The sequence below is a fragment of the Photinus pyralis genome, unplaced genomic scaffold (assembly GCF_008802855.1).
Source record: "Photinus pyralis isolate 1611_PpyrPB1 unplaced genomic scaffold, Ppyr1.3 Ppyr1.4_LG8, whole genome shotgun sequence".
Taxonomy (NCBI): Eukaryota; Metazoa; Arthropoda; class Insecta; order Coleoptera; family Lampyridae; genus Photinus; species Photinus pyralis.
Genome location: NW_022170819.1, coordinates 23807678 through 23834690, shown reverse-complemented (window position 1 = coordinate 23834690; position 27013 = coordinate 23807678). Strand labels below are relative to the sequence as shown.

Here is a 27013-nt window from a genome sequence, read left to right as displayed (position 1 = left end):
AATGCAAAATCTACAAATAACCTAATGTCCAACTTCGCTGAATTAGGGTACGTATTTTTTTGAAAAAAAAAAAGAATAAAAATTGTCCCTGCTACGAATCGAACCCTAGCCGCGCGGGTGCAAACCGAAAGTCCTTGGCACTAGACCATTATGGCACACATTCAATAGTGATTAAAATGGGTTCACACTCCGAAACAGTTGTGGGGAAGGATCAATTTGTTTGCTTTTTCTGTGCATTGACAAACATGGCAACCTCTGATCCTACTAATTAATTCATGGAAAATGCGCTAAGGTTACTCGCCTTAAGGCGAAAACCCTTTTTTGTCCTCTATCTCATTCCGTAAATTCCAATATGGCGTGCGTAAGAAATTAGCCTGCAGCTTCTATATCTAGCGTGTTATGGAAATTCTGATAACAGATTCAGATTCTTCGAAAAAAAAAGTGCCCACAGGTGCTAAAGGGAACGTTTCATTTCCGACCGGTTATCCAGGGAAAATAAAAACGAAGTTTGACATTTTCAGTTTTTCGGTGACCGGTTATTTTCAAAAATTTCAAATGCGATTCTTAGTCACAACTTTGGCTTCATTTAACCTACATTCTATCTCTCGCCGTTACCAAGATCCCAGCAACGAATTAGAACTACCCTGTACACCAAAATTTTATAGTAATTTTCCTTCGGGGTAATCCACTTCATTTGTGTACATTAAAATTCTAAAAGAAATTATGGAAGTTCTAGATAATTCTAAAAATTGTGTGAATAATTCTGTGTAATCTAAAAAAATTCTCGAAAAGTTCTAAAACAATTCTAGAAAATTCTAAAATATCTAAAAAATTCTAGAATAATTCTAAAAAGTTCTACAAAATTTACCAAATGCTTGTAATGTACACCAAAATTCTACAGTAATTTCCGTCAAGGATAAACCACTTTAAAGACACAAAAATTCTAAAAAAATTCCAGAAACTGTATAAAACAATAATTGTGTGCATGTGCGTTCGGAAAAAAATTCCAAAAAATTCAAGAAGTTCTACAAAACGTGTTAGAATATTCTAAAAAAATCATACAAAATGCGAGTAGTAGTGTTCTTCTACAGTGATCTTTCCTCGGGGTAACCCACTACAAATTTGCGTACATTATAATTCTAAAAATTGTGTAAAATAAGAATTGTGTTCGGAAACAAATTCGAGAAGTTCTAAAAAATTAAAAAAAAAACCGCTAACGATTTTAGAAAATTTACAAAATGTTAGCAGTGTGCACCAAAATGCTATAGTGATTTTCCCCTTGGTACTTTCTAAGTTACTCCATTTAGAGTGGGGGTGGAGGTGAGAATGATTGTTTTAAAACAAAAAAATTTTCCGCAATTGGTTCTAGGCAAGATTGCTCCATTAAAGAAGGGCGCGTATTACGTTTGACAATCATTGTCGAAGGGTAAAGTAAGTAAAATTAGTCGATTGTTGCTCACATTTTTCTTTTAATACAAAATGCAAAAATTGAGACTTTCAGGGCAAAGTTGCTCTATTAGAAGTTGGGGGTGGTTTACGTTTTATGATCATTGTTGGGGGTTTAAACTTCACGAATCTATTGCTTGAATGCTATTACTAACCTCAAACCCAAACCTTAGCCATTATTATGAAAGTAAGTCTAACTGCGAAGAAATTGGGCAATACGACACATGAAACTAAAAAGGCATAGGTACACAGGATCAATTTTCGAAGATTGTGTACTTTTCATCCCTTTGCATGCCCCCCTCTCTCTGGACCATCAGTGTTACCAAAGCAACGTTATAGTGTTTTTTTTTTAAATCTACTAAGTGTACCTTAAAAAGTAATCCTGCACAAAATCTGGATGTTCGTCGAGCCACGCTTCCATTCGTCCATATTCGGGATCGTAATTAAATTGGCGGTGCAGTCGGTGTAATCCCGACTCTCCTCCAATCCCTTCAGCGGGCATCCGAGACTCTTCGTTATTGCGCAAATGCAAGCCTGAAACAAAACGCACTTCGTTAACAAAAATTTCATTTCTTCACAATATATTGATGGGTTAAATGCGACGAAAACGCGTTCTTCACAGACAAGGCGATGGCCCTACGAAGGGCATTTTCAGCGAACTAGTCGAATTTCGAAAATTACCATGTACGATGTGTTGCCTACCAGGTGTGAGAAAAACGGTAATCTAATTACGAAGGTGGTGCTCCTTTCTTTTTATCTTTAATTATTGATTTCGCCGGCCGCACTTGACCTTATTTTTCGTTGCTACCCGAACAAGGTCCCACTTGTTTCATCGAGAAGTTCTGCGTCATGCTCTTATTAAGAAATTCCTAACAGTAGTAGTAAGTGATGGAGTGGCCGATAATGAATGACTGACATTCGCGAAAGTTCCTTCACACGCGGGGCCGCATGTGGTCGACCGCGTGGTGTCGGGAAATCGCGCGCGCGACAACGTGACCGCGTCGAAACGCGAAAAAACAATACCGCTTTTTAACAATTTATGCAGATGTGGAAATGTGCTATTAACCCACACTCGCGTGGAATACGCAAAGAATTTAAATTAATGTTTCCTCATAATTAGCAAACGTTTCGAATCCTTGAGCTATTTGCCGGCGTTAGGTAATAAAACCTCGCCTGGCGTTTTTTTTCGGTAATTGAAACGATTTTTTTTTTGGTTGGCCTGTGTTAAGGTTACGGCCTAAACCGACGCGATTTCGTGGACAGGTTCTGCGAACTGAACACCTGTGCTTATAATAATACGCCACCATCCTTCGCCGATTGCAACATACAGGTGATCGGAAAGGTCGCACGGATTAATCAAATCCGACCAAAATAAGACAAATTAATGTTTTCAAGATCAAATTCATCACGTGTAATCAGCAGGTAATCCGACATATTAATATATTGAAGCCATTAAACACGCATTAATTTAGCTATTCGCAAGATACAAGAATCAAATCAGGATCCGAGGTTCAGTATTCAAATTCAAAGATGGAAATTTCCATTTGACTTACTCAATACATAGGACTTCAGGCTGAGGACTAAAAGTTCAATATTCAAATTCAACGACTGAAGAATCATACCGTGAAGGTTCCAGAAGAAAGTTCATGATTCCAAAATCGAGAAAGGAGAAGTCAAAATCCAAGCTTGAAGATACCAAATTTAAGGTAAAGCAGTAACTGAAGACTCAAGGTTGGAGATTTAAGGCTTCTGGCTGGAAACTAACGACTCAAAGGTTTAAGGTTGAAAAAAGCTCCAAATTTCAAAGGTGCATAAGGTTGAAGGTTTACGACAGAAGGTTCGAAGTTTGCAATGCAATGTTTTAAACACAAAACTGAAGTTTCGAGATTCAAGATTAAAAACAACACATTCAAGGTTCAAGATAAAGGTTCAAAGTTCAAGTTTGCCTACTTTCTTTTCCCTATGAAATGAAGTATCTAAGGCATTTTTAAAATTAAACGGAATGATCTACGATCGCCGAGCGAACCGCAGGTGAGTTCGGCGCAAATTCGACCAAGCATGCTGTAACGTTATTCTCTTCGATTGATATTCCTGATTTAAATTCCACTTAAGTAACCTTTGATTTGTACTCTTATTTGAATTCTTACTCTAATGTATAGGTAATTGATATTCTCACGCCATCGTCTTTGTAATCCACTAGCTTAAAGATGTAAGTTGTTCCTGTAGTAGAAATCGGATTACCTTAGTTCTTTATTTTCGCTGTAGTAGTTTTTTTTACTTAGGTTCTTTGTTTCGCCGACGGAGGTCGTGCATAGTAGTTCTAATTCTATCCCTTTCTTTTTCTTTTCTGTTTACGCATTCGCTCCTTCCATTTCAGTGGGTAGAGAAGTTTCTGCCGTCGCATTGATTACATGCCAATTATTTTTCTCTTGCCACGCCTTTACTTTTACCGACTTCGTGTCTTACCTGTATAAAGGGATTATTGTTTTGGTTCTTACCATATATCTTTGTAGTGGTTTCTCTTTCTCTTCTTGATGTCTGTGTCTGTGGTCCATTGAAGCATTTTACAGATTTGTATTTGCTTCTCTCAAAGCTTTAAGTTATGATCTACCTGAATATTACCTACTACGTACGCAGTACGTGAATGACTTCGCAATTTTACCTGTACTCGCCCTCTTATTAGGATTGGTATTGGTATTGGCGCGCGATGGGTATTTCTGCATTACCGGCTTGAGAAATTCTACCAACCTTAAGCTGTGTGATCTCCCGACATGGAATTTGTTTACCTACACTTCGATATAGTTCCTATCCGCAAGTAATAACGAAACCCCTTTGGAGATTGTCGCCTTGTGAATTGCTCCCATACATCTGATTTTACTTACACTACCGGTGCCGCTAAAAGAATATACATTGTATCCTTCAGATTAGTTGTGTCATTTGAGATATTGGCTACCGTTGCTTTATAATTAGTTACAGACGCACATCCGAATCCGATATCTACAATTTTTTAGTTGCGTTTTGTACCTTTTGAGCACACAAGGTTGCGGCCCGAAGTTCAAAGGTAAAAGATAATTCCTTGATATAGCGGTTGATCACCTAATGGTTTTCCATATAATCGAATTGTAATTACTATCTTTGTTTGAGATTCATTTAACGATTATAGGTCCGTTATTTTCTGCGGAAGCCTGTTTTGGTATTAATATTTTCTCTGAGGGCCTGTTGATCCCTTTGTTTACTAAAAATTAATTTAAATTTAATTAATGACATTGCAGATCTACATTTTAGTGTCCTATTCAAATTCGACCAATGATGAACATTTTTTCTATGAAATGAAGAACAGTCCAGTTTTGCCTACTTTTTTGTACCTATGAAATAAAGACCATCGGCCGATTTTTGTTGGGCAGATCAGTATTCTATTGGCCAATTTTGTCACCGCTATCAATAACATTTGTCGAAGGCATTCCCTTTCTTCCGACGCAAATCGCGATAAGGTTCCTATAGCCGATAGCGAACGACTTCGGCCGAATCGATTCGTTCGGCTAATGTATACGTTCAACCAATCACAAGCAAACGAATATGTTTGCATCCTCTAGTTTTCGCTCACCAGGCGACACACCACAGAAAATTCGCGAAGAATTCGTTCGGTATATTTCCGAGTGTGTGCGGCTGCGGTTTTCCACAGTAATCGCAATGGCTATACACCCGCGAAAATATACGAGTGGTTGTTCGGATGTATGTGGGCCGAAATACTAACGTCGAACGAATTTGGACGAATGCGCACGAACCCATTCGGCAAGATTCGTGCGATATATGAATATGGGCCTTTTTTTAAAATTCGAGGTTGACAGTTTGACTTCCGGTACAAAAGATAACCTATATGGTTTTAAGGTTCCATATTTGAACTGAAGAAGATTTAAGATATAAAACTAAAGGTGCAAGGTAAACATTTTCAAGAAACACAATTAACAAGCATAACTTTTACCTGCAAGATTAAAGGCTCTACACGTAAGAATCCAGTACTTACAATGAATCTCAACCAAAACTTCGACACTTAAGGTCAGTGTTAAAGGTTAGAGGAATAATTCAAGGTTCGAAATGAACCGAGCTTCTACATTGAAAGACTCGACACTAAATACACAAAAATTCAGGTTCGGGACTAAAACCTCAAGGTTCAAGGTCCAATGCTTAACTGTCAACACTAAAGGTCCCACTTGTGCTTGAGATTGATCGTGATTGGGCAGGCGCTACCGTAATTTGAACAATATTTTAAGAACACAAACTGTTGAGACCCTTCCATTGGAAACAGTGACCTCGTTCGTGGCTAGGATTACAACGTACAAAAAGGGATATGAAAATACCTAGAATGTTAATTGAAAAACCCTGTATAGAACTTCATTAACCCAATGAAAGAAATATAATAAAGAGCGCAACCCTTCCAAACTCGAAAAGCTCGAATACGTCACTCATTCCCATAATGTCATACCGAGCGTTAAATAATATTGAAATGGAATTTATTGATGACAATCAATTTTTTTATTACTTACGTGATCGTCGAGGAACGTCGGAAATGCAAATGCGTCCACTTAATTGCGGAATATTTTAATGTTTTTAAATCGACCGTGCGTATGGCGCTTCCGTCACAAATTCTATTGAATGCACTCACCAAATCGCCTCGTGCGTTTTTTCATCGAATCGGCCACGGATTGGGACGTCCCGTGTTTACATGTGTGCACGTTTTTGGTGTAGATAATTTGTGAGCAGCTCTCCTTGTAATTTAGCATTATTTATCTAATCAATGTCGATAATTGAAATAAATATTAGTTTATTGTACGGTGTAATCGTGAGTGCTTTATTTATTCAGATCGTTGTGTGCCATTCTTTGAAAAATCGGCAGCGGAGTAATTCGTTTCTGCACATTTCGGAAATATTGTATTTTTATCGTTTATTGACGACGTGACGTCAACGTCCGACGCTTTACGCGTACTTCCTACAAGATCGCCATTACCGTCCCCATAAAACAGAGGGAGCGATTAGTTTCTATTTGCGGTTTTGTAAATATTTCTCTGGTGTAAATTCGTATTATAGACACCTGACCGTTTCAGAGTCGTGTCAAAAGCGACAACATTCTTCTTTATTTTTAGGAGCGGTTCCCAAAATATACCATGATCGTTTTTAGTACGTAAGAAACTCCTACTTTCGGCTGTCGTAAAATGCAACCGATCGCAATGACGGGGCAGAAATGGACGACCTAGAAAAATACACAAGGTACTCTGATTCGATGACGATACGTATCGGTTAGTGAATTGGCAAAAAATATCCCCTCCAAAACGACAGCTTAACATGAAAGTGGGATCAGTTTGGCAACCCTGTAAGTAGATTCCTATCTCGGTTGTAAATACTCCATTTCCTTAAGATCCTCTCATGGAGAAGATAAAATCCAGATTTTAGTAACGTCAGTGGCCTCTATTATCTGTTATCGCGACGGAAACCGATAAAATTTAATTTCTGGTCAGTCGCGCAATTTCCGACAGTACTGAGTCGCAGCACCTCGAATGTAGGATCAAAGTAAAATCTGCAACAAAGAACCAAAAAAAAGAATGGTCTAATACGGCGAATACATATGGGAGTGGATACGCATCACTACGCGTACCTACGAAATGAACCAATCGCAGGGAGCCCGCAAATATACGTATGAAGTACGCCACAGTCGGAGCAATAGATGAGTCTGACGAACTTGTAAATGCGCATTGCACTTTATGGCTACCTACTTATCTTCGAAAATGCTCGAGTTTCATTTCGCAAATACTTCAAATCCATACAATTCTTCCGATCCATATGATTATATGGATTGTACCGGTTCTCACATTTAAAGAATCCATGCAATTCCCTAATTATTCGGCTTCTTTGATTGTCCGGACTTTTACTCACTTTCTTTTGATTTTCAAGTCGCTATTTTTAGATTTTTTCGGATTTTTGGATTCTTCAGTTGTACTTCAAAATCCTTTCAGATTCTTCGAATTAATATTTTGTAATTTCTTTTTCTACTTTCCAGATTCTTCCGATTCCTCAGATCCACTAGATCTTGCAGTCCCTTAAGACCCCTGGACTTATACAGTTTCGTGAAATTTTTCAGATACCTCTTAATTTTTGCCATTCTTCAATGCCATAAAATACTTTGAACGTTTCTTCACATTATTTCGATTTGTCAAATCCCTCACACTTATCAGATTATTCGGATCTTTCCGTTTCTTTAAAATTAAATTCTCAGATCCTTGGCACCCTTCAACTGTAGGCCACGCTTTCTTGGTATCATTGGAGAACATTTGAGTTTCACAAAAATTAACAAAATTGTTTATTTGAATTTTTTGGTTTGAACTCGTTCTGCCAAGAAAACGTCAAAAAAGGTTTAAATTTGATTATTGAAATCCAGTGGCTGAAGTTGTATACATAAATCATAAAAAATTGTATCAAAATCGTTCATATTTAGAAAATAATGGTAGGAAATTATCGTAACGTTAGAAATTTTTGGAATTGGGACCCAAATTATCCACTATAGCAGCAACACAAGTGAGCGGGTAGACATCCTTTTTCTCTCACCGTTACGGCAATTGATAATTCTATATGTACATCTTTGTTTCTTGAGGTGGTAATTATACATCGTAGTCTATGATACTAAATATTACACGAGATATTACAGAAATAAAACATTTGGATAATTTCTGAAATATATAGAAAACCGTGCAACTAAGTAATGTGTAAGGAAATTATGAATGGGTTAAAAATTATGGAAATGAGTAGGATATTTTGGACATGCTTGGCATTGGGAGGTTATGACTAATCCCAAAGCTTCCAATATAGCAGATACGTAAGGGAGCGGGTAGGCGTCATTTTCTCTAACCCTAACGGATGTTTTTGAAAATTTCAGAAAATAATACAAACAGAACAGGAATGTGTATGTGTAAGAAATTTCAAAAGGATGGGAGCAAACTGAAAAGATTAAGGAGAGCGGGTTACGCGCCTTTTTCCTCACTATTACGGAAATTGATATTACTGTGTCTCACGACCTCACGACTTTTCGTGATCGATTCATGACACTTGTTGACCTTTCACATCAAATATAACCTGAAGTTAAAATGACACGTTTACATCACTAGATCACGCACCATGCACCAGAGATGCTGAGACTTACTTTTTTTATGACGGCACTGATGTAGCTTACACATGCTGAGCGAATGGCCCATTAGTCGGGGCCGACGACAGCAGCGAATTTTGGCGGGCACGACGGGGGCTATGGGGGCACGGGAGGCCCGGGGACATAGCCCCACATCCCGCCACCACTGTTTAAGTGTCACTGCTACACTCGATACTTTCACTCTAGTCTTCCTTAGGGCCGTGTCAAACACCTGATTACTTTGAACGGTAATCTTAATCGTCGGTACCGTTTTCGGTCTTGAATTGGCCAGTTTACCACGTTTCGGTACTCTTCGGCGGAAACCTCTCAACAGTGCCGGCCGATGATGACTAATACCATTCCTTCTCGACGTGTCGCTTGAAGGAGCCGTTTTATCGTCTTATATGTATAGAAAAAGAACCGATTCGCCCTTTTCGGGTTTCACCTAATTTTCGCGTTTCCGGCGTCGCTACGGGCGGTAGGCCTGAAAATAACCTCCATTAACTTACACACTTTATGGCATGTAATTTCCTAACAAACTCGAATGCGTTATTTGCAATGTGCATATAAAAGACACATCATTACACTGTTTATTATCGATTGCGACATGTTTGATTAGATGCCAGTTCATTCTAGTTGAGAAATAACAATGCTTTATCACGTGTAGGTCGTGATAAGAATAATGAATTAAAGGAGTAAGTGACTCTCATAAATCATTGCAGCTTTACTACGATTTGTTTTAGTCAACTACATTGCCGCACTAGCGAACTCGACCGTTAGATTAATTATACATTAAGTCCACTGTTGCTAGTGAATGTTTGCCTTGCAAGATGCCCAATAATTACAGAAAATAATGCAAGTAATCCAAAGAGTTGAGTGGAGAAAACTGGAAATATGTTCAGAATGAAACGATCCAATATAGCAGTTACATAAGGAAGCGGGTAGGCATCTTTTTATCTCGCTGTATATGCGCCTTTGTCTCTTCAGGCAGTTCGTAATATTTTTATCACAGATATAAAATTCAGTAAATTCACTACATTTTCATTAATTATTCATGAAAATGTCTTGCCTTTTTCCAGACGAGTTTATGCTCTAGCAATTTATCCAAAAATATAGGAAAAACAAGCACAAAATTTAGTTCCTGTACATCAAGGCATTTTCACTAACTCATTCTTCACACGGAAGGACGAACGTTGGCAACTTTGCAAGGCTCGTACAGACTTAAAACTCCTAGGACCTAGAGGTTCTTAAAGCCCTTTAAAAAGCTTCAAGCTCTTCTTAAGACGTGTTAACGTTCAAAGGTTCTCAAAGGCTCAAGAAGATCTCTGAAAGCTCTTGGGTACCCTTGAAATCCTCTAAAAGCCTTTTATAGTTGCTTCAGGAAGCTTGGCGACTATTAAAGACTCTTACAGACTAATGACTTAGTACTCCTAAGGCGCTTCGTTTAGTTGCAGACTCAAAGTTGTTAAAGACCTCTTGAAGGCGACTCTTAAAAAAAGAAAGGAGAGAATCTCAAACTCGCGTGAAGTTAGCAATAACCAGCCAGCAATACATTTTGTGCATTTCTTGTGAAGTTAGCAATCGGCGCACACATTAAATATGCCAAAGTATGCATATGAAGAATAAATTCTATTTAGGGGTGTTTGGACACCAATTTTACCAAATACTGGCGGATACGGCGAATTTCGTACCGTTTATCAGACAATGTCCGGTCCCGGATGGGACATACGCTCGCTTTCACCACGCGCAATTTTGCCAAATCAGCAGAGCACACGTCCAACCATTCCCCAAAGTTTCATCGCAATCGGATGAACGGTTTAGGTAGGCATAAGGGACATAAATACATACATTCATTTTTACGTATACGGGGTGTTAATTCATGTTTTGCAGATATTTCAGGGGGTGATAGTACTCGTCAAAATATGAAAAATATGCAAATATATGCACGATCTAAAGGGCGTCGTTTTCGTTATACAGGGTGGCAAAGAAAAAGTAACACTCTGTATACTGCGACCAACTATGTTGATACTTTATTGTAGAGATTCTAAAAAATAATTTACGTATCAAATTTGAAACAATTATAACAAAACGTAAGAGAGAAAGCGCAAAATGCGAGAACAAAAATTCAAACTTTGCCACCCTGTATGACGCAAATGACGTTCTTTAGATCATGCATATATTTGCACTGTTTTCTTTTTTTACACTGAGTACTATGATCTCTTGAAATATCTGCATGGCACGAATCGACACCCTGTATAGATTGCCTTTACTACTGAATTTACACTCCAAATGATAATTTTTCGGAAATCTAGGGAATTCAAGAAATGTAAAGAGGCAATCTAGAGAATCTATGGAAGCAAGGCATTGTAGGGAATCTAGAAAATATAAGGAATTTAGGGAGTGCGACTACACTAGGGAATCTAAGGAATCTATAAATTATTTTACGGAGTCTAGCGATTTTCTGGAGTTTAGGGAATCTAAGGAATCTAGATATTCTAGGAAATCTAGGGATTCTAAAGAATGTAGGGAAACTAGGATCTAGGGATTTTAAGGAATTGAGAAAATTTCAGGAATCTTGGGAATCTAGGAAATCCAACGAATCTAGCGAGTCAAGGGATTTTAGGGAATCAAAACAATCTTGGGAATCTAAAGAAAAGGGAATCTAAGAATTCCATGACATTTAGAGAAGCCAGGGAATCAAATGAATCAAGGGATTCTAACAAATCTAGGGAATAGAAAGAAAGTAGGGATTCTAGGTAACTTAGGGAATCGAGCGAATCTCGGGATTTTAGGGATTCTAGGTAACGTATAGAATCTATGAATTTAGGCAATCGAAGGAAGCTAGGGAATCGAAGGAAAAAATGATTCTAGCGAATCTAGAGATTTTAGGGAATCCAGGTAAAATAGGAGTTCTAGACAATATAGGTTAACCTATAGAATCTAGGGAATTTAGGGTGTATGTGGCATTTAAGGAATTTAGGGCATGTAAGGAATCTATTTAATGTAAATAATCTTTCGAATCTAGGCAATTTATTGAATCTAGGGAATTTAAGGAATCTGGGGAATCTAGCGATTCTAGAAAATTTAAAGAATCCAGACAATCTTGCTAAATGGGGAATCTAGGAATTATAGGGAATCCAGGGATCCTAGGGAATCTAAGGAATCAACAATTGTAGTGTTTTGATTTCTTTTGTGCAGGAACAAGCTTCCATTCCCCGTCTGCATGACTATTTCGATTTTAGGAAGGTCATCTGTACACCATCATATGTTTTGGTTTCCATATTTCTATTGAAGCAAGAGTCGGGGTCTTCTTTGATCATAGGTAGAGTTTGGTTGTATCTCGGGTTGTATTTATCTTTGGTTTTTGAATAACTTTAGACTCGATTTTAGGAGTTACTGTCACTTCAACAGAATTATTGTTGTTGGCCGATTGCAAAATTGTGTTGTCCTTATGATAAATATATATCATGATTAGTTAATGGTTAATTGGTGACTAGCAATTAGCTCGTCTTTTTCTGAAATTAGGTGCTACGGAACCTAGAGATTCTAAGGAATTTAGGGAACAGGAGATCTAAGGAATCTATCGAATTTAGGGTTTTAGGGATTCTAGGTAAATCTAGGGAATTTAAGGAATCTCGGGAATCTAGAAAATTTCTATGAATATACGTGTTTGTTTACAATACCAGTCCGTCTGTGTATCCGGAAAGGTCACAGAGAAGCGGTTTTTTTTTCAGTGAAACCGAGGAACGTTGTTTTATTATACATATTTCAATGTTGCAGAGTGGTTCTTTGAGCCGGATTAATTTTTTTCTCTAACAAGAAAATCGATGATCGAGATATGTATCCGTATTAATCATCTTCACGAGCGTTAACGGTTTTTAGAGCACGATAGTCGCCTTCTAATTTTTTTTTGTTTATAACGGCCAGAGATTATTAGCGATCAGTCATAAGCTTTAATGTAATGGTTAAAATGTCTTCATGTTTATAAAAAGGAAATTAATTATTAATGAGTTTATCTCGTAATATGTGACCCATTATAATTGTGGCTTGTTTGTTAATAGAAGTGAGATTAATTCAGTCGCGGCGGTCGAGCTAATCCGCAAGATGGGGGGGCACGTTTTTAGACACCTGATCTAATATGCACATTGCACCGAACGTGGGAAATTGAAGTCGCATTATGCAAAAAGGCCCCCTCCAGGCTTTGCCCTGCCATACTTTTCTCGCATTGCGTAAAGCCATTATATGGCGCCAACTTATTTATCAATACAGCAAGATTAGTTTCTCTACGTAACAAATTTATAGAAAAGTTCGACTAATAATTGGACGTTGGTCGTCCCTGCGTAGTTAACTTGGCCTTAAGTACCTGGTACCGTATAATTACTAGTGAAATCATTAAGAGCACTTTGGAAATATTTTAGTCGCCCAATTTACGAGAAAATTGCTTCACCTCGGGCAGTAGCAGCAGAAGGGGCGAAGGAAAAGCCCTTCTTTCTTTCCAGATATGTCGAGTTATTACCGGATTCGTATAGTGTAACGAAATTGAACGAGATAAAACGTTTTAAAAATGCGACCTTTGACCTTTCCATTGAGTAAAAATCGTACTCGAGACTAACAACACCACGAACGTAAAATTTTCAGTTTTGCACTGCAGATCAAGGCCGGGAGGAACAGCGCCATCTGTTGTTTTTCAATTTGATTATCTCCCAAGTGATTCATTTTCAAGGCTGGGTGAATGTCAAGCACCCCGAGCGACTGTGAGAGTAGGTGTTACGTAAAAGGTAAAATTCACTACTTGCCGGTTTTTTGGAAGTACATAAATTAGCTTTTTTTCCCCCGGTTACACAAGCTAGCTGTTCCTTCCATTTCTGATAAAATCGCAGTGCCATGGAGCGTATTTCAAAAAAATTCAAACTATTTCTCGTTTTTGCCAGTGACATTGTGGTATATTTCCCTATAAGGAAATTAAAAAAGAGGCCATTACCAAAACCCATACAATTGGCGACCTTCACGTCGATCTCTCCAGCATTTCTAATCGTTTTTAACATACCTCAATTAACGTGAGAAGGTTCCCAAAAAAAAACGATACAATGGAATTTACATTATCACCAAGGCCGTATTCTCTCTATTGTTTGCGTGTTCCTTTTTGAAGTATTTCCTACATTTCGGTTCAGAGCTGTCTATTTTTTTCGAAGGTGCTGTTTTTCTGCTTTGAAAGGAACGATGAGGCCGCATTTTCCCATGGTGTGCAAACAGCAACACCACCACGTGGTAAACCACTTACCATATCCTATAAATTTCGAGATAAATTTTCAAAATTATCGGAAATATTTCCATGATTTTCCCAACATCCAAACTTCCTACATATTTGCACAATTTTCCAAACATTCTAAACTGTCACAATAACTTCCAAAATTCCAAAATATCTCTCTTCCTTCTAATATTCATGTACACATCTATTCATATTTCCTAATATTTCTGAAATATTTCCAAAAATTCTAATTACATATTTTCAAAACACTTCCAAAATTTTGTAAACATTTCCAAAATTTCCCAGACGTCCGAAATTAATTCTAAACAATTCTACTCAAAGCTTTGCAATATTCCACATTTTAAAAATCCCTAAAATGTTCATATCGTACCCACTATTTCCTAAATAAATTGTCAATAACTTACGCCATTCCGAAATTTCAAAATATCTCACTTTTTTCTCATATTTTGCGAATGTTTTCACCATAATTCGTGCATATCCTCATTTCCAAAATTTTCGTATTATTTTAGTTATTTCCAAAAAATCCTTCAGCAATGTCTTACAAATGTCCAAACCTCCTAACAGTCTCCAAATATTGTATTTATCTCCGAAATTTCCTCATATACCTTTTCGAAACAACTCAACAACTTGGAATTTGTAATTTCCTTAATTCAAAATGAACAAATATTTGCAACATTTTTCCAAACTTCTCTAAATAAATTTTCAAAATTTGCTACGCATTTCCGAAACCTTTCCAAAATAACACACTCATTTCAAAAACATCTCTACAATTCCTAGATGTGCAAATCATTGATCATGTTAAAAATAAAATAAATTACAAATACCTACATATTCAAAATCACCATTTTCACAGTTTCGTAATCATTTTCCAAAAATTCGTGATTTCCAAAACGTTGACATTTTCAAAATACATAACATTTTCGAAATCCCTGTTTCTATTATATCTCTTCAAAATTTTTTAATATGTCTAACAAATTTTCGAAGCATTTTTTAAATATTTCCAAAAGTCCCAGAAACTTCAAAAATATTTTCACTTCCAAGATTTTTGAAACATTTCAAAAATGCCCTCACAATTTCCAAAATTTTCAACATATTTGTGATTTTCAGAAAAGAATATTGTCATGGGGGTTTTCATGAAATGACAATGGAATGTATATAATACACGGGGAGAGGGGGAATATTCCATGCTCTCCAGACCCCACGGTAATACTTTCCCCCTTCTGCAAAATAGTATTCCACTGAACATAACACCGGAGAGTCGGGGCCCCAGCAAAAACTAATTACTTAACGTGACAAGGATTTCAAACCATCCAACAAAGAAAGACGCAACGACCCTTTCCCTCTAACCCTCATTACTGTCATGGGAGTTTTCTTGACAATGACAATGGACCCACGGTACCTAATATACTTGGGGGTATTTCATATCCCCCCTCCCATGACCCCTCGTAGTATTCCACAGCACGTAGGACCGGGGTGTCTCGGAGATATGCAATACCCTCAGCAGCCTTAAATACTGAGTGAGGATTTTAAAACCTCCCAAGAAAAAAAGACTCGACCCTTTTAATCTAACCTTTACTACTGTCATGGGTTTTTTTCTGGAAAGGACAATCAAACCACTGTATACACTGTGTCCAAGATAATTTCGGGATTTCGGAAACCATAAAGGATCGTCAAATTAGGAAAAAATTACGCAATTAAAGAGTAGTTATCATGCTGTAAACAAAATCAGAAAATTCCGATTACTTCCGAAGATATGCCAGAAAAACCCGAGGGAAAAAAATAAAAACGAAAACGGGTTTTTTCGGTTTTTCTGGCATATCTTCGGAAGTAATCGGAATTTTCTGATTTTTGTTTACAGCATGCCTTTAATTGTGCATTTTTTCTCGAATTTGACCATCGTCGTATCTTCTATAGTTTCGGATATCTCCATCCTTATAGCGAACACAGTGTATATGTATTTTCAAAAACTCCTAGACGAGTTCGAAATTTCGAATATTTCATTCTTGGAATTGTATGGGAGAGGATTCTTACCCATTGTTGTAAAAATTATGTGCAGTATTGCCGTTATTCCGGTTTCTTTTTATTCTAAATTGAACAAATTCTTTATTGCTGCGATTGGTTTTCATTTGGATTGAGTATCCAGTGTTTTAAGTTTCAGAAAAAAAATTAAATAAGGGGGGGGGGCCTTCATAAGTTTTTAATTAGAGTGCTATGATGGAATGAACATTATGTCCTTGTCCCCCAGCTTTACACTCCAAAAAGCTTAAGAACTTCCAGCGCTGGGGGTGAGAGGGGAATTTTTGAAATAAAATCAAGTGGTTGTTAATATATTGGTTTAAAATTGTATTGTCCGAGCAATTCGAATGATGACGTCAGATACTGTAAGTGAAGTTGTGAAGCTCTCGAGAAAAGTCGTTGCACATTTAACAATGAAGACTTTAAAAACAAACGAATTACATTACACCCCAATGCAAGGAACTATTGATAAACTTGATTACGTGACATTTGCAACGGGAAAATTCACTTTTGACATTTTCCGTGAACAGTTAAATTGGAATTTGGCTCTCTGGAGGATGTTGAAAAGTTGATTTAGTGTTTCTTAGTCTTGATTAATCTGGGATTCAATATGTGAAGATAGTGTATTTCAATCGCTTCATATAGGCATATCTCACCTAAAATTCTCACAAGTCATTTAAAATTAATAGCGACGCCCCCATTCCGTCTTTTATTCAACATTGAAGCTTGAATTTCAAAATACCTCCGTATCTGGCTTCGGCTTCCCAAAGTGCAAATACTTCCCCTAGCTTATCCGATTTTGTTATTATCGACGCTCGTCATCCCTCAAGTGTCGCGAAACTATGTCAAATACGTGTCGTTACAGTCTTGAGGGTTTATCAAGGGTTTTCTACTCCCTTCATTATGCGTTCCGCCTGGTTTAAGAGGCTACGTTCGACTTATGTTTCGCATAACCGAGGGCAATTGAGATTAAAATTCGTATCCACCCTGGCCTCTTTAGGGGAAGGTTTACCTTGCGAAAACTTAAATGAGGTAATTTACGTTCTAATTTCATAGAAAGGCTTGTTTGCTATTCTGAATTTGTTTCCTTAAAATGCAAAATGAGACCAAATGAAAGCCCCCTCCTCCATATTACATTGGTTTACTAATCAACACATTAGTAGAACAGATTTTGTCCCAGGTGACCTAGTTTGTGGTGCAAGGTCGTTAATTAGATAGGTATGTGCAATTTCTTCTTACTACCATTGCAAATAAAAATTAGTTAAGTATAGGTGAAACCTTTACTTCCATATGATATAAGTGAACGAGAGAGGTGCTATAGTGCAAACCTACGCTACTCTTAGCAAATGACAAATTATGCATTTCAAATTTTACAAAAGAAAAAAAAGCAAAGCAAAATAAAACAAAAAGTTCTGTACTTACTTACACATAACGTTTCCCCCCGTCCTTCTAGAAAATCCTAGAAAAAGCTTACACACGAGAAAGAAATGCACAAATAATATCAGTATAATCGCGTAAACTTTATGGGATAATGCTGATATACGTGTTAACGCGTCTGTGGACGACTGAAGACTAACAGGAAATCGAAAGTATTTCTTTGGCACTGTAATTACTAATTATAACAAATGTCATTTTTAAGAGTAGGTACGTAGGTTTGCAATATAGTATCTCTCTTTTTATTCGGATTATTTAACCTATAGCATATAAGTGAATCGCTCTAGCTCTTGCAATAACAATTAACCTGCAATCGATGTTTTTTTAATTGTCATGCACAACCTCGTGACAACGAATGCCAATAAATATGTAAAAATATGCCAAATCTTATTTTTGGACACTAATTACATCAAATATTGCCAAATAACGCCAATATCTTCGCTGTTGTGGAAATGATTGATGCGCTCGGAATGATGATGACAGTTTTAGCGCCTTTGGCAGCAGCTAATCTCGTTACAATCAAAAATACATATTTTTACATATTTTCACGCCCGAAATGTACTGTTTCAACTAAATTGATCAAAGTAAGTTTAGTTATTTTAACTGTACTTATTATGTACTACACGTTAGAAAGTTATGTTCCCGATTTCACATTATCGATTAATTACGCATTGTCCCACTCGCCAAAAAAAGAATCGTTTGCTATCGGACATAAAAGTTTTACGCTATTATTGCTTCATACTTCCACAAATGGAACAAACCGATGTGGATAGTTTAATGGATTACGACCGATAATATCTTCTACAGTGCGTGTTTGTCGCGTTGAATAATTAAATTCGGCAAGAGATATTTTAAATATACTTACTGTCTTGTTTAATTGATTAATGCGGACTTATTTTTAATACAACCTGTCACCCGTAATAATTGGAAAGGTCGATATAGATTAATCGCAACCGAAATGGGACATCGGGAATAATGTGGGCCCATCTATATAGCCTTGAGGTACGCCGTGACCCGCCGATTTCCACACTTTGCTCATTCAGCACGTATTGTAGTTTATTCTCATTACAGATTCTTCACCTTCTGCACGTGAGACAAGTCTATACACTTTTCTCGTGCATGAACTGAATTGCGCTGTTTAAAGGCAAATCACCTGTCCCGTTTTGCATTGCTTTACTTGCGAAACCTCCGACACGTAGAATAATATACACACAAGCGCTATCTTATCACGCATTGCCATATGTACACACACCTACCGACGGCCGCTTAATTAAAGAGGAACTATAAAAATTACCTCCGCGTTCTGCTGACGACAAGATTCAAAAATATACGCCGCATATTTGTTCTGGTAACAATAAAATTGTGAAAACGGCATACCACAAGGTTACATATTAGGACCAATTTTACTAACTCCGTATATTTCGCACTTATTCTCTTTAAAAAAACGGCACGAAGAAGTGAAGGTAATGACCTCGCAGTCTTGTCACAAATTCGTCCGAAATCCTTACTGTACCTTCTTCATAATTGTATCTCAGTGCACCAAAACTCGGTGCTATTTTCGGAAACTACAGAGTGTCTCATTTTTGACACTTTTCTAGGGTATCTCCTTAATTGTTAATTTTATCAAACGAAGAATCGCATACGATTTTCAGTAAGGGAATTTTTTGCCACTCGGCTGGTATTGGGAAACCAGACTTTTGATCCGGCTCATATTCAATAGCAGTGATCCTTGGAAATCGACTGGCGAAGGTTTGACATCGCTGTCTCTTCTCGTTCTCGAGTTAGACGGTACACAGGCAGACGGACAAAACTATCACATAAGGGGAATGATTTTTCTTTCGAAAAATTCCCCTAAAAAGTAATATAGGCGTCATATGCTCGTTTTGCGTCAAACTTCAAATGGTAAGTAAAATATATTGGATCGATTAAGAAATACGGGGTAATATAAAAAAATTGCCAATTTCAGAAATGCGGTATATTTTCTTAGAAGGGATACCAAAAAGGTTTTTTTATAATGAGTGTTGAATAATCTGCACATACCAGGGATAATTAAACAAAGATTCAAATGATTCGAAAAAATTTAAAAAAGATTTAACAATATTAAAAAAGATATTAAAAAATTTTAAAGCTTCAAATAATAAACAAAAATTCAAAAAGATTGTTGAACTTTTCTAATATTTTTTTAAATCTTTTTGAATCAATATTGAATTTTTTAGTTAAAATCAGTTAAATCAGTCAAATTTAAAAATAAACAAAAATTTAACAAATTTTGTTGAATTTTTAAATCTGTCTAATCTTTTTTAATCTTTTTTGAATCAATATTTAATTTTTTGGTTCAAATCAGTTAAATAAGTCAGATAATTAAAAAAATAGACAAACATTTCAAAAAGATTGTTGAATTCTTTAATTTTTCAAACATCTTTTTTTAATCTTTTTCAAACAATATTGATTTTTTTAGCTCGAATCAGTTACCTAAATAAGTCAAATTGTTAAAAAAAGACAATTTTCAAAAAGATTATTACATTTTTCTATCTTTTTTTTATCTTTTTAAATCAATATTGACTTTTTTAGTCCACATCGAGGTCCACGTCAATCTAATCAGTCAAATAATTAAAAAAATAACATTTAAAAAAGATTGTTGAATTTTTTTTTAATTCTTTGAATGAATACCTATTGAATTTTTTAGTTCAAATCAGTATCAGTTAAATAATTGAAAAATAGACAAAAATTTCAAAAAAACTTGAATTCTTTAATTTTTCAAATATCTATTGTTAATCTTTTGGAATCATTAAATTTTTTAGTTCAAATCAGTTACCTACCTAAATCACTCAAAGAGTTAAAAAAACAAGTTTCAAAAAGATTATTATTAATTAATTATTAAAATGTTTTATCTTTTATTGCGTGTTTTTTTAAATACTTATATATCGCTTATATACTTATGAAAATCTTCCTCCTACCCGTCAAGGTCAAGATGTTTTGCCGTTTTCTCCAAAAAATTGATGAGGTTTTTGCACTACCAACGTACCCAGAAAAAGATACCTAGATAGATTTGTCTTGCATTAATTTAATGGAGCGAGTATCCCAGACATCGGGGCGCCAGCAGCCATCCAGGCGCAATAAAAGATTAAAAACCGGCGATAAGAAACAAAAGCGAATGAGCGGATATTCGGGAATTTCCAAGAATGTCGGAATTTTTGTTTTTCAAATGCAATGTCTCTTTTTTTAAATATATGGTTGATATACAAAAAATCAAGAAATTTGTGATTCAATATTTAGAACATGAAATCAAGCATTCCGTGTGCTGTCAGGATGGGCGGTACTGTTGTGTTACAGCAAATTGATTCCTCTTTTCAAAGAAAAAAAATGCGTGGTATTTAAAACACAGTTTTTTCGCATCTCGCAAAATAAAAAAAGATATTGAACAAATTGCATAAAGCAAATCGACCTGTTTAATGGTAGTTCCAACATCGATGCCGAAGTGATTATTAGTAAGATTCCCCCTCTTATGTGATAAATTAAATAATTAATTGTAAATAAATAAATCACGTAATTCAATATATGTTCTTATTTACGTTACAATACATTCGTTTCCTTGCGTAAGTACCTCTTAATTGATTTTATATTTGAAGAGAACCCATAGTTCAATTTCAAGTGTAGTTTAGTATGATCGCAACATATCCAGATGGATAGTCAATGATGGAAATTCCCAACAAGATGTTGGCAGATTTGTAAAGTCAGATATTCCGTGGATTTCCGGGGATATCCATGGAAATCCAAGGATATTCTGTGGATTAACGAGAATTTTCAAAGATCAGGTGGATATGGATCTATCCCTGCAAAATTTTATCTGCGATTTCCACCTCCTTCCTTCTCATTATGTCAAAAAATTGACCAGGTTTAAAAATTATATGTATAAAAAAATAAGGCTAAAGGGTAATTTTATTAGCGATATTTAAGGAATGATTTGTGTAGATTTACCTAATATAATATCAATCGCAATATTTGGTAGTGTCCGAACACCTTTAATAGGATTTGCATATTTAACGTTATTAACAAAAAATGTGCACAATCAATTGCTGATTAACTCGCTGATTGATTATTGCTTACTTCACAAGGGTAAGAAATCTCCCTCCTCCGACACTTTCTTGAGATATGAGGAATTATAACCGATCATGATGAGGGTCGGCAGAAATTAATTCCTTTCGTTGAGACCTTTCATTAGAGTACCATGAAGGATAAAACCAGCTCCCCTTAGCTCCCTCCCCACCAATTCCTTTCAACTTTTCATTTTGATCGGAAAATTTTTTTGGAAAAAATTCCAGACAATTAAAAAAAAAGTACTACAAAAATTCCAAAAAATTCGTAAAATCTAAAAAATATTAAAAATTTTATAAAATAGTCTACACCAAAATTCTACAATGATTTTCCCCTCGGGGCTCTCCGTAAAGACACCAAAATTTGAAAGCCGTCTGACATTCCTTCAAGGTATAGGTTACCAATTATTGCATGAACTTCCAGAACTCTAGGACAATTCCTCTACAAGTAGTAGGACGGACAGACAGACAAAACGCAAACAAACATTCTTCAAAAATACGCTAAAAATACATGGTTTCCAAAAAAAATTCAATTCAATTTTTAATTTTAGTTTTTCAAACCCCTGTATTTATTTATAATCAGCACAGTCCACTAAAGCGAAACCTCTTCTCGAGCCTCTTCTAAAAGAAAACCCGCCCTAATTAAATAACAGTTCTCATACAGGAATAATTGACAAGTATGATTTGGGCGGCATTTTTGGCATAAGAATTTTATATGATACATGAATTAGAATTTTACTTGGAATCTAAAAATGTAATAATATATAGGGTGTTGCATTTAAAGTATGTCAACTTTCGATATAAGGTTCGATATAAAGGTGACACAAACTTGAAAATATTTTAGATAAATTCGAGGATGAATTCCTTTCCTCTTACCATTGTCTAAATACTCTATTGACATTACTATATTGTCAAATGTTCATAATATCCTTTTCGAGATATAGATAATCGGTATTCGTCGTGGCCCGTGGGACATTCATACAAACCTTAAAACAAGATCGTGTGTGATTTTCAGTAGGGTTTTTTTGCCACTCCAAGTCGCATTCAGAAACCAGACTTTTAATCCGGCTCATATTCAATAGCACTGATCCTTGAACCGAATCGTGCACATTTTGAAATTTTGGAGTTGCACTACAGAACCTGTATTTTGGGTCTGTTCGTGTCCAGAATTTATAGTTCTAGTCGAGATTCTACTACCCCAAAGATTGCATTAGTCTTGTATACTGCAAACCCAGCTGCTAACTTCGCAATAAATATCAAAATTCATTGAAAACTGTAGGTCTTAGTTTTAATTATTGTAACTCTGTCTCTGTCTATTACATTTTCCTTTTTTCTTAGATCTGAAAAAATGTACTATTGAAGCAACTTTATCCATCGGGTGATTTTGAGTTGATGTGTTGTTGAAAGTGGAATGATAAGGAAATACAAATGTACAAACAAAAACAAGAAAAAGACAGACAGACACAGACAAATTTGCCCGAGTTGCAAAGTACACGATTTCAATATTGCAGCGTTGCACATATCGCGAGCAATAAATCATAAGCGATAAAACTGGGTATTACTACGTTTACGATACGCGGGTAATTTCATTATTGACGTCATTTCAGATCGAATTTTTCGATTGTACGAGCGTGGAAAATCTGATTGATCAACGCAATCGATTCATGATTTTACGAATTTTTCCAATTTTCACAATGCGAACGCGCGATTCGAGGAATCGTGAATCACACGATTCGTCTTCTTCGGAGTATATAAACGGCAAAAAAATCTTGGAAGCCTAGGCTCGGTTTTGCGGCGATTGACTCACCGCAAATTTAACTGTAAAAGATTAATCCATTTCAGTCGGAGCGAGAATTTCAATTGCGACATTACCTGAAATCGCATTAGGTAATATGTGCAATTTAACACGCACACGTAAACACGTGATTTTTTTGTGCGCTTGTTTACTTAGGCGATTTCAACAACGCGGTGACAATGAACTAAGAAGAACAACAATAACAACGAAATCGCTTTATAATTAATAAGCGAAGTTTAGATATATTTTGAATGCACCAGAGGTCGTACACCGTGCTTTTAAAGAGTTAAGGAATGTTGGAAGCAATAACCTACAACCTTGAAGCAAAACCTTATGATGCAAGATGGTAGACAACAATTCGAGGCATTATAATATCGAAAACTGGCACAACTACGTCTTGGCAAAAGATATCAGGGATTTGAGTGGAGGTTTATTTTCGTAATTTGAATGAAGGAGAGAGCGCGCCCTCCGCCTAGGCAAACAATGGGCCGCATTCGAGTTTGTTCTTTTATCAAAAACACAAAAATTGCCTCACCATCGGCGCCGAGCCCGAACGTAATCCACAACGAAAAAATAACACAAAAAACCAAACGAAAAAACACTGACGTCCTCAGAGTAATCACATAATTCGCCCGAAATGTTTACGCAACTTAATATCGAACGTTGCTACTTAAAAGCTTCGGTGCCGCGATAACGCGAGATAAGTAAATAAAAGAGACACGGAGGAGTTGTTCAACTCGCGCGCTTCCACCAGCAACTGACTGTAGACGGTGACGATGCCGCCGTATGTAAAGGCGACAGCGCGCACACACTTTCAAACCTTGAGTTTTCATGTGAACTTGACGCAAGCTTAAATCATCAAGTTTTTACATAAACTGACTCGATTGTATATTCTCGCTTCCAGCTGATTATTTCGATAAAAAGAACCGCCCCCACACCCCCTGGAAGTGGCCGCGACGCGAGAAATTATCGAATGAGGCGATAAGGGAAAAACAACGAAACTCATTCCGACGGGGCCTTATTGCATCGTTTGTCTTATTTAGTCCACTTTAGCGGACTAGAAAATTGCACGGGCGAGCGAGCGAAGGGACCGTAGGAAGAAATTGAGTTATAATTTAGCCAAATTTGATCAGGGGAGTTCAGCCATTAATGTAACCCAGTCCATCGTTTGGTAATTGGAGAAATTCTAATTGCAATTTACACCCACCAACAGAGGTTCGGAAAGTTAGCACAAAGCCGAAATATATACATGGTGTTCAAAGATGAACAACTTATTATACAAATAGGTTTCTGAAAAGTTGTATATATAGCGTGTTAATTGAGCTCTTTTGTCCGACCCGAGGGGCGAAGTCCTCCTAGGCACGTCCTGGCGCCGCGACAGGTACTGGCAGCAATAAATAAGGTGTCGTGGACCAGTTCCTAGGCATTCTACATGGACCGCCCCAAAACATGAAGAATCTCGGCTCGCGATCGGAAAGAGGACTTTTCATGCGGCTCATATTCAATAGCACTGATCCTTCAACTCGTAGAAATCGATTGGCAAAGGTTCGATATCGCTGTCTCTTTTCGTTCTCAAGTTAAGACAAGGAACAGACGGACGGACAAAACCCTCACCTAAGGGTTTTTTTTTCTTCCGAAAAATTCCGCTAAAAACCAAAACCATCTATCATTTGGAATTCTTGGTAATTATTAAAGCGGCAGTAAATAATAAGATTTAAATCGATTACTAACACGAGAATTATAGTCATACACTTAATTTAGGTACAGGGTAAGTAAAAAGTCTCAGATCTCCGTTACTTATAAAGGGATTGCTGTGCTTATATAACAAATATTTATGCATTCAATAATTATTGTAAGGTCTCCTTTTTTCGACTTTCGGTTTTAAAAGGTTTTCGGCAATATGTTAGTGCTATCGTATTATTCCTGCATTACTTAGTCTGAAAGCCATTGTCAGCTGAAGTTGATAATTTCCTTAAATGCCTTAAAATAAGCAAATAGAGTATCATAGAGTGCGTATGAATGTCAGTTTTTTCCGATCTATCTAGTTAATAAATTACTTCGCAAACAGGTTATGGTCCGCATGGTCCATTTCAAGTAAATTGGATCTCTGAACAGATATTGCAGTAAATTTTTGCAACATTCGTTGTTGCATCTCAGAATGTCTTCGTAGTCAATCCAAAATTTTGAAACTGAACAATTAAAAAGTCGATAGAACTTTGCCGATTGGAACCCGCGGTTTTCGCGACCCAGTACCATTTATCTGTCAAACTTTTAATACCACAAGCAGAATCAATCTATCTACGTTTGTTTCTGAGATACAGGGCGAAAACGGAAACTGACTTTTTGTTAACCCTATATTTCTACGTAGGATCCAGTGGCGTCTAGTAAAAAATATTTTGGACCGCGCTTTCTGAGATTTGACCCAAAATTGCTATTTTTTAAATGCAACACCGTGTATATAACGGCAATTTTTTGCATTCTCTTTCTGATTATATTGATGTATCACAGTAAATAAGGCGCCGTGGATTTTCTTCAATTCCTAGGCATTCTGCATAGACCATGGATTGTATCCACTTACTTATGTAAGCTATATTTTTAGTGCACTTTCACATTCAGAAAATAAAAAGTGCACTTTTACATTCCTTATATCTGTCTGTCTGTCTGAATCACAAAGGCTCCGGAACTACACCACTTACAGACTTGGTATTGGTGTCATTCGATCAGACATTAAAAATTATTTCATGTTTGTATTCTCGTTAAGGCATAAAATGTCCATAAGAGCTATTAAAATCGAAAAAACAAATTTAAAAGTGCACTTAGCCTCTTGCTCACAAGCGGCTTAACGATTTTTTTTTGTATTGTAGCGAATATTCCAGAAATCCCGATAGATATCGAGGCGTCATGAAAGATAAGTCATTGACGATAAAGAACGAGGGCATGTGTGACGTAATCTTCACGAGAAATATGACGTGTTTGTTCGAGAACATTCTAGAATAGTCGGTTGCATTCGGGATCTTTCGAAAAAGAGGCGTTGCTTGCTATATACTTAAGCAAATCGAATTGCGTGTCAGACAGTTCCAACTTCGATGCGCTTGTGCTATGTTATAAATTAGTGATAAATAATAATTACTGTTATAAATTAATCCATTTGAAGACTGTTATAAATTTGTTGTTAGTTAATTGTAAATAAATAAAACCACGTAAATGAATGAAGTTGATTTTGGCTGCCTTGTTATCACAGATACAATAAACAAAACAAAATCTCATCAATCCATTGTCTACTAGATAAAAACAGTAAAACATCAGGTTTATTGATCTTCATGGCTACAATTTTAAAAAATAAATGTCATCAGGAACGTTGATAGGTCAAATTCTTGAAACAGTGGTGCAAATTTTGTTTACTACGCCACTGGACTCTACGTAAATATATGGAACATAGGCAGTTTTACCTTTTTTCTATCTTACGTAATATATGATAACGTCCCAAGTCAAACTTTTCGTTTACACTCTGTATCTCAGAAACAAACGTAGCCAGCTTGATTCTGTTCGTGGTATTAAAAGTTTCACAAAAAAGTGGTACAGGGGTGGCGAAAAGCGCAACTTGCTATCTTTAAAAACAGCCGAGATACACTGCAGTGTCAACCAAAATAGGGCACACGGTACAGGCATATTTTCAGTACATAGTAAATGAAGCACCTGTCGAGGTAGGGAGCGATTACAATAAAATATACAGGGCGTTGCATTTAAAAACAAAGAGTTGAGGTCATTTCCGGCTAAACAGAAAAAGG

At 36.4% G+C, this 27013-nt stretch overlaps 1 protein-coding gene across 9 annotated transcripts in view; it reads right to left on the bottom strand.

Annotated features, from left to right (window-relative positions):
* Positions 1–27013, bottom strand: part of LOC116177739 (dual 3',5'-cyclic-AMP and -GMP phosphodiesterase 11) — an 84135-nt gene that overhangs the window by 13126 nt on the left and 43996 nt on the right. For 7 of the 9 annotated variants that reach the window (XM_031496811.1, XM_031496809.1, XM_031496810.1 and 4 more), the window contains one exon: positions 1815–1980. In XM_031496811.1, the coding sequence (XP_031352671.1) occupies positions 1815–1980 (166 nt within the window). Of the gene's footprint in view, positions 1–1814; positions 1981–8635; positions 9102–23760; positions 24052–27013 lie in introns of those variants that run through there. The other 2 variants (XM_031496814.1, XM_031496816.1) reach the window with 2 other exon arrangements.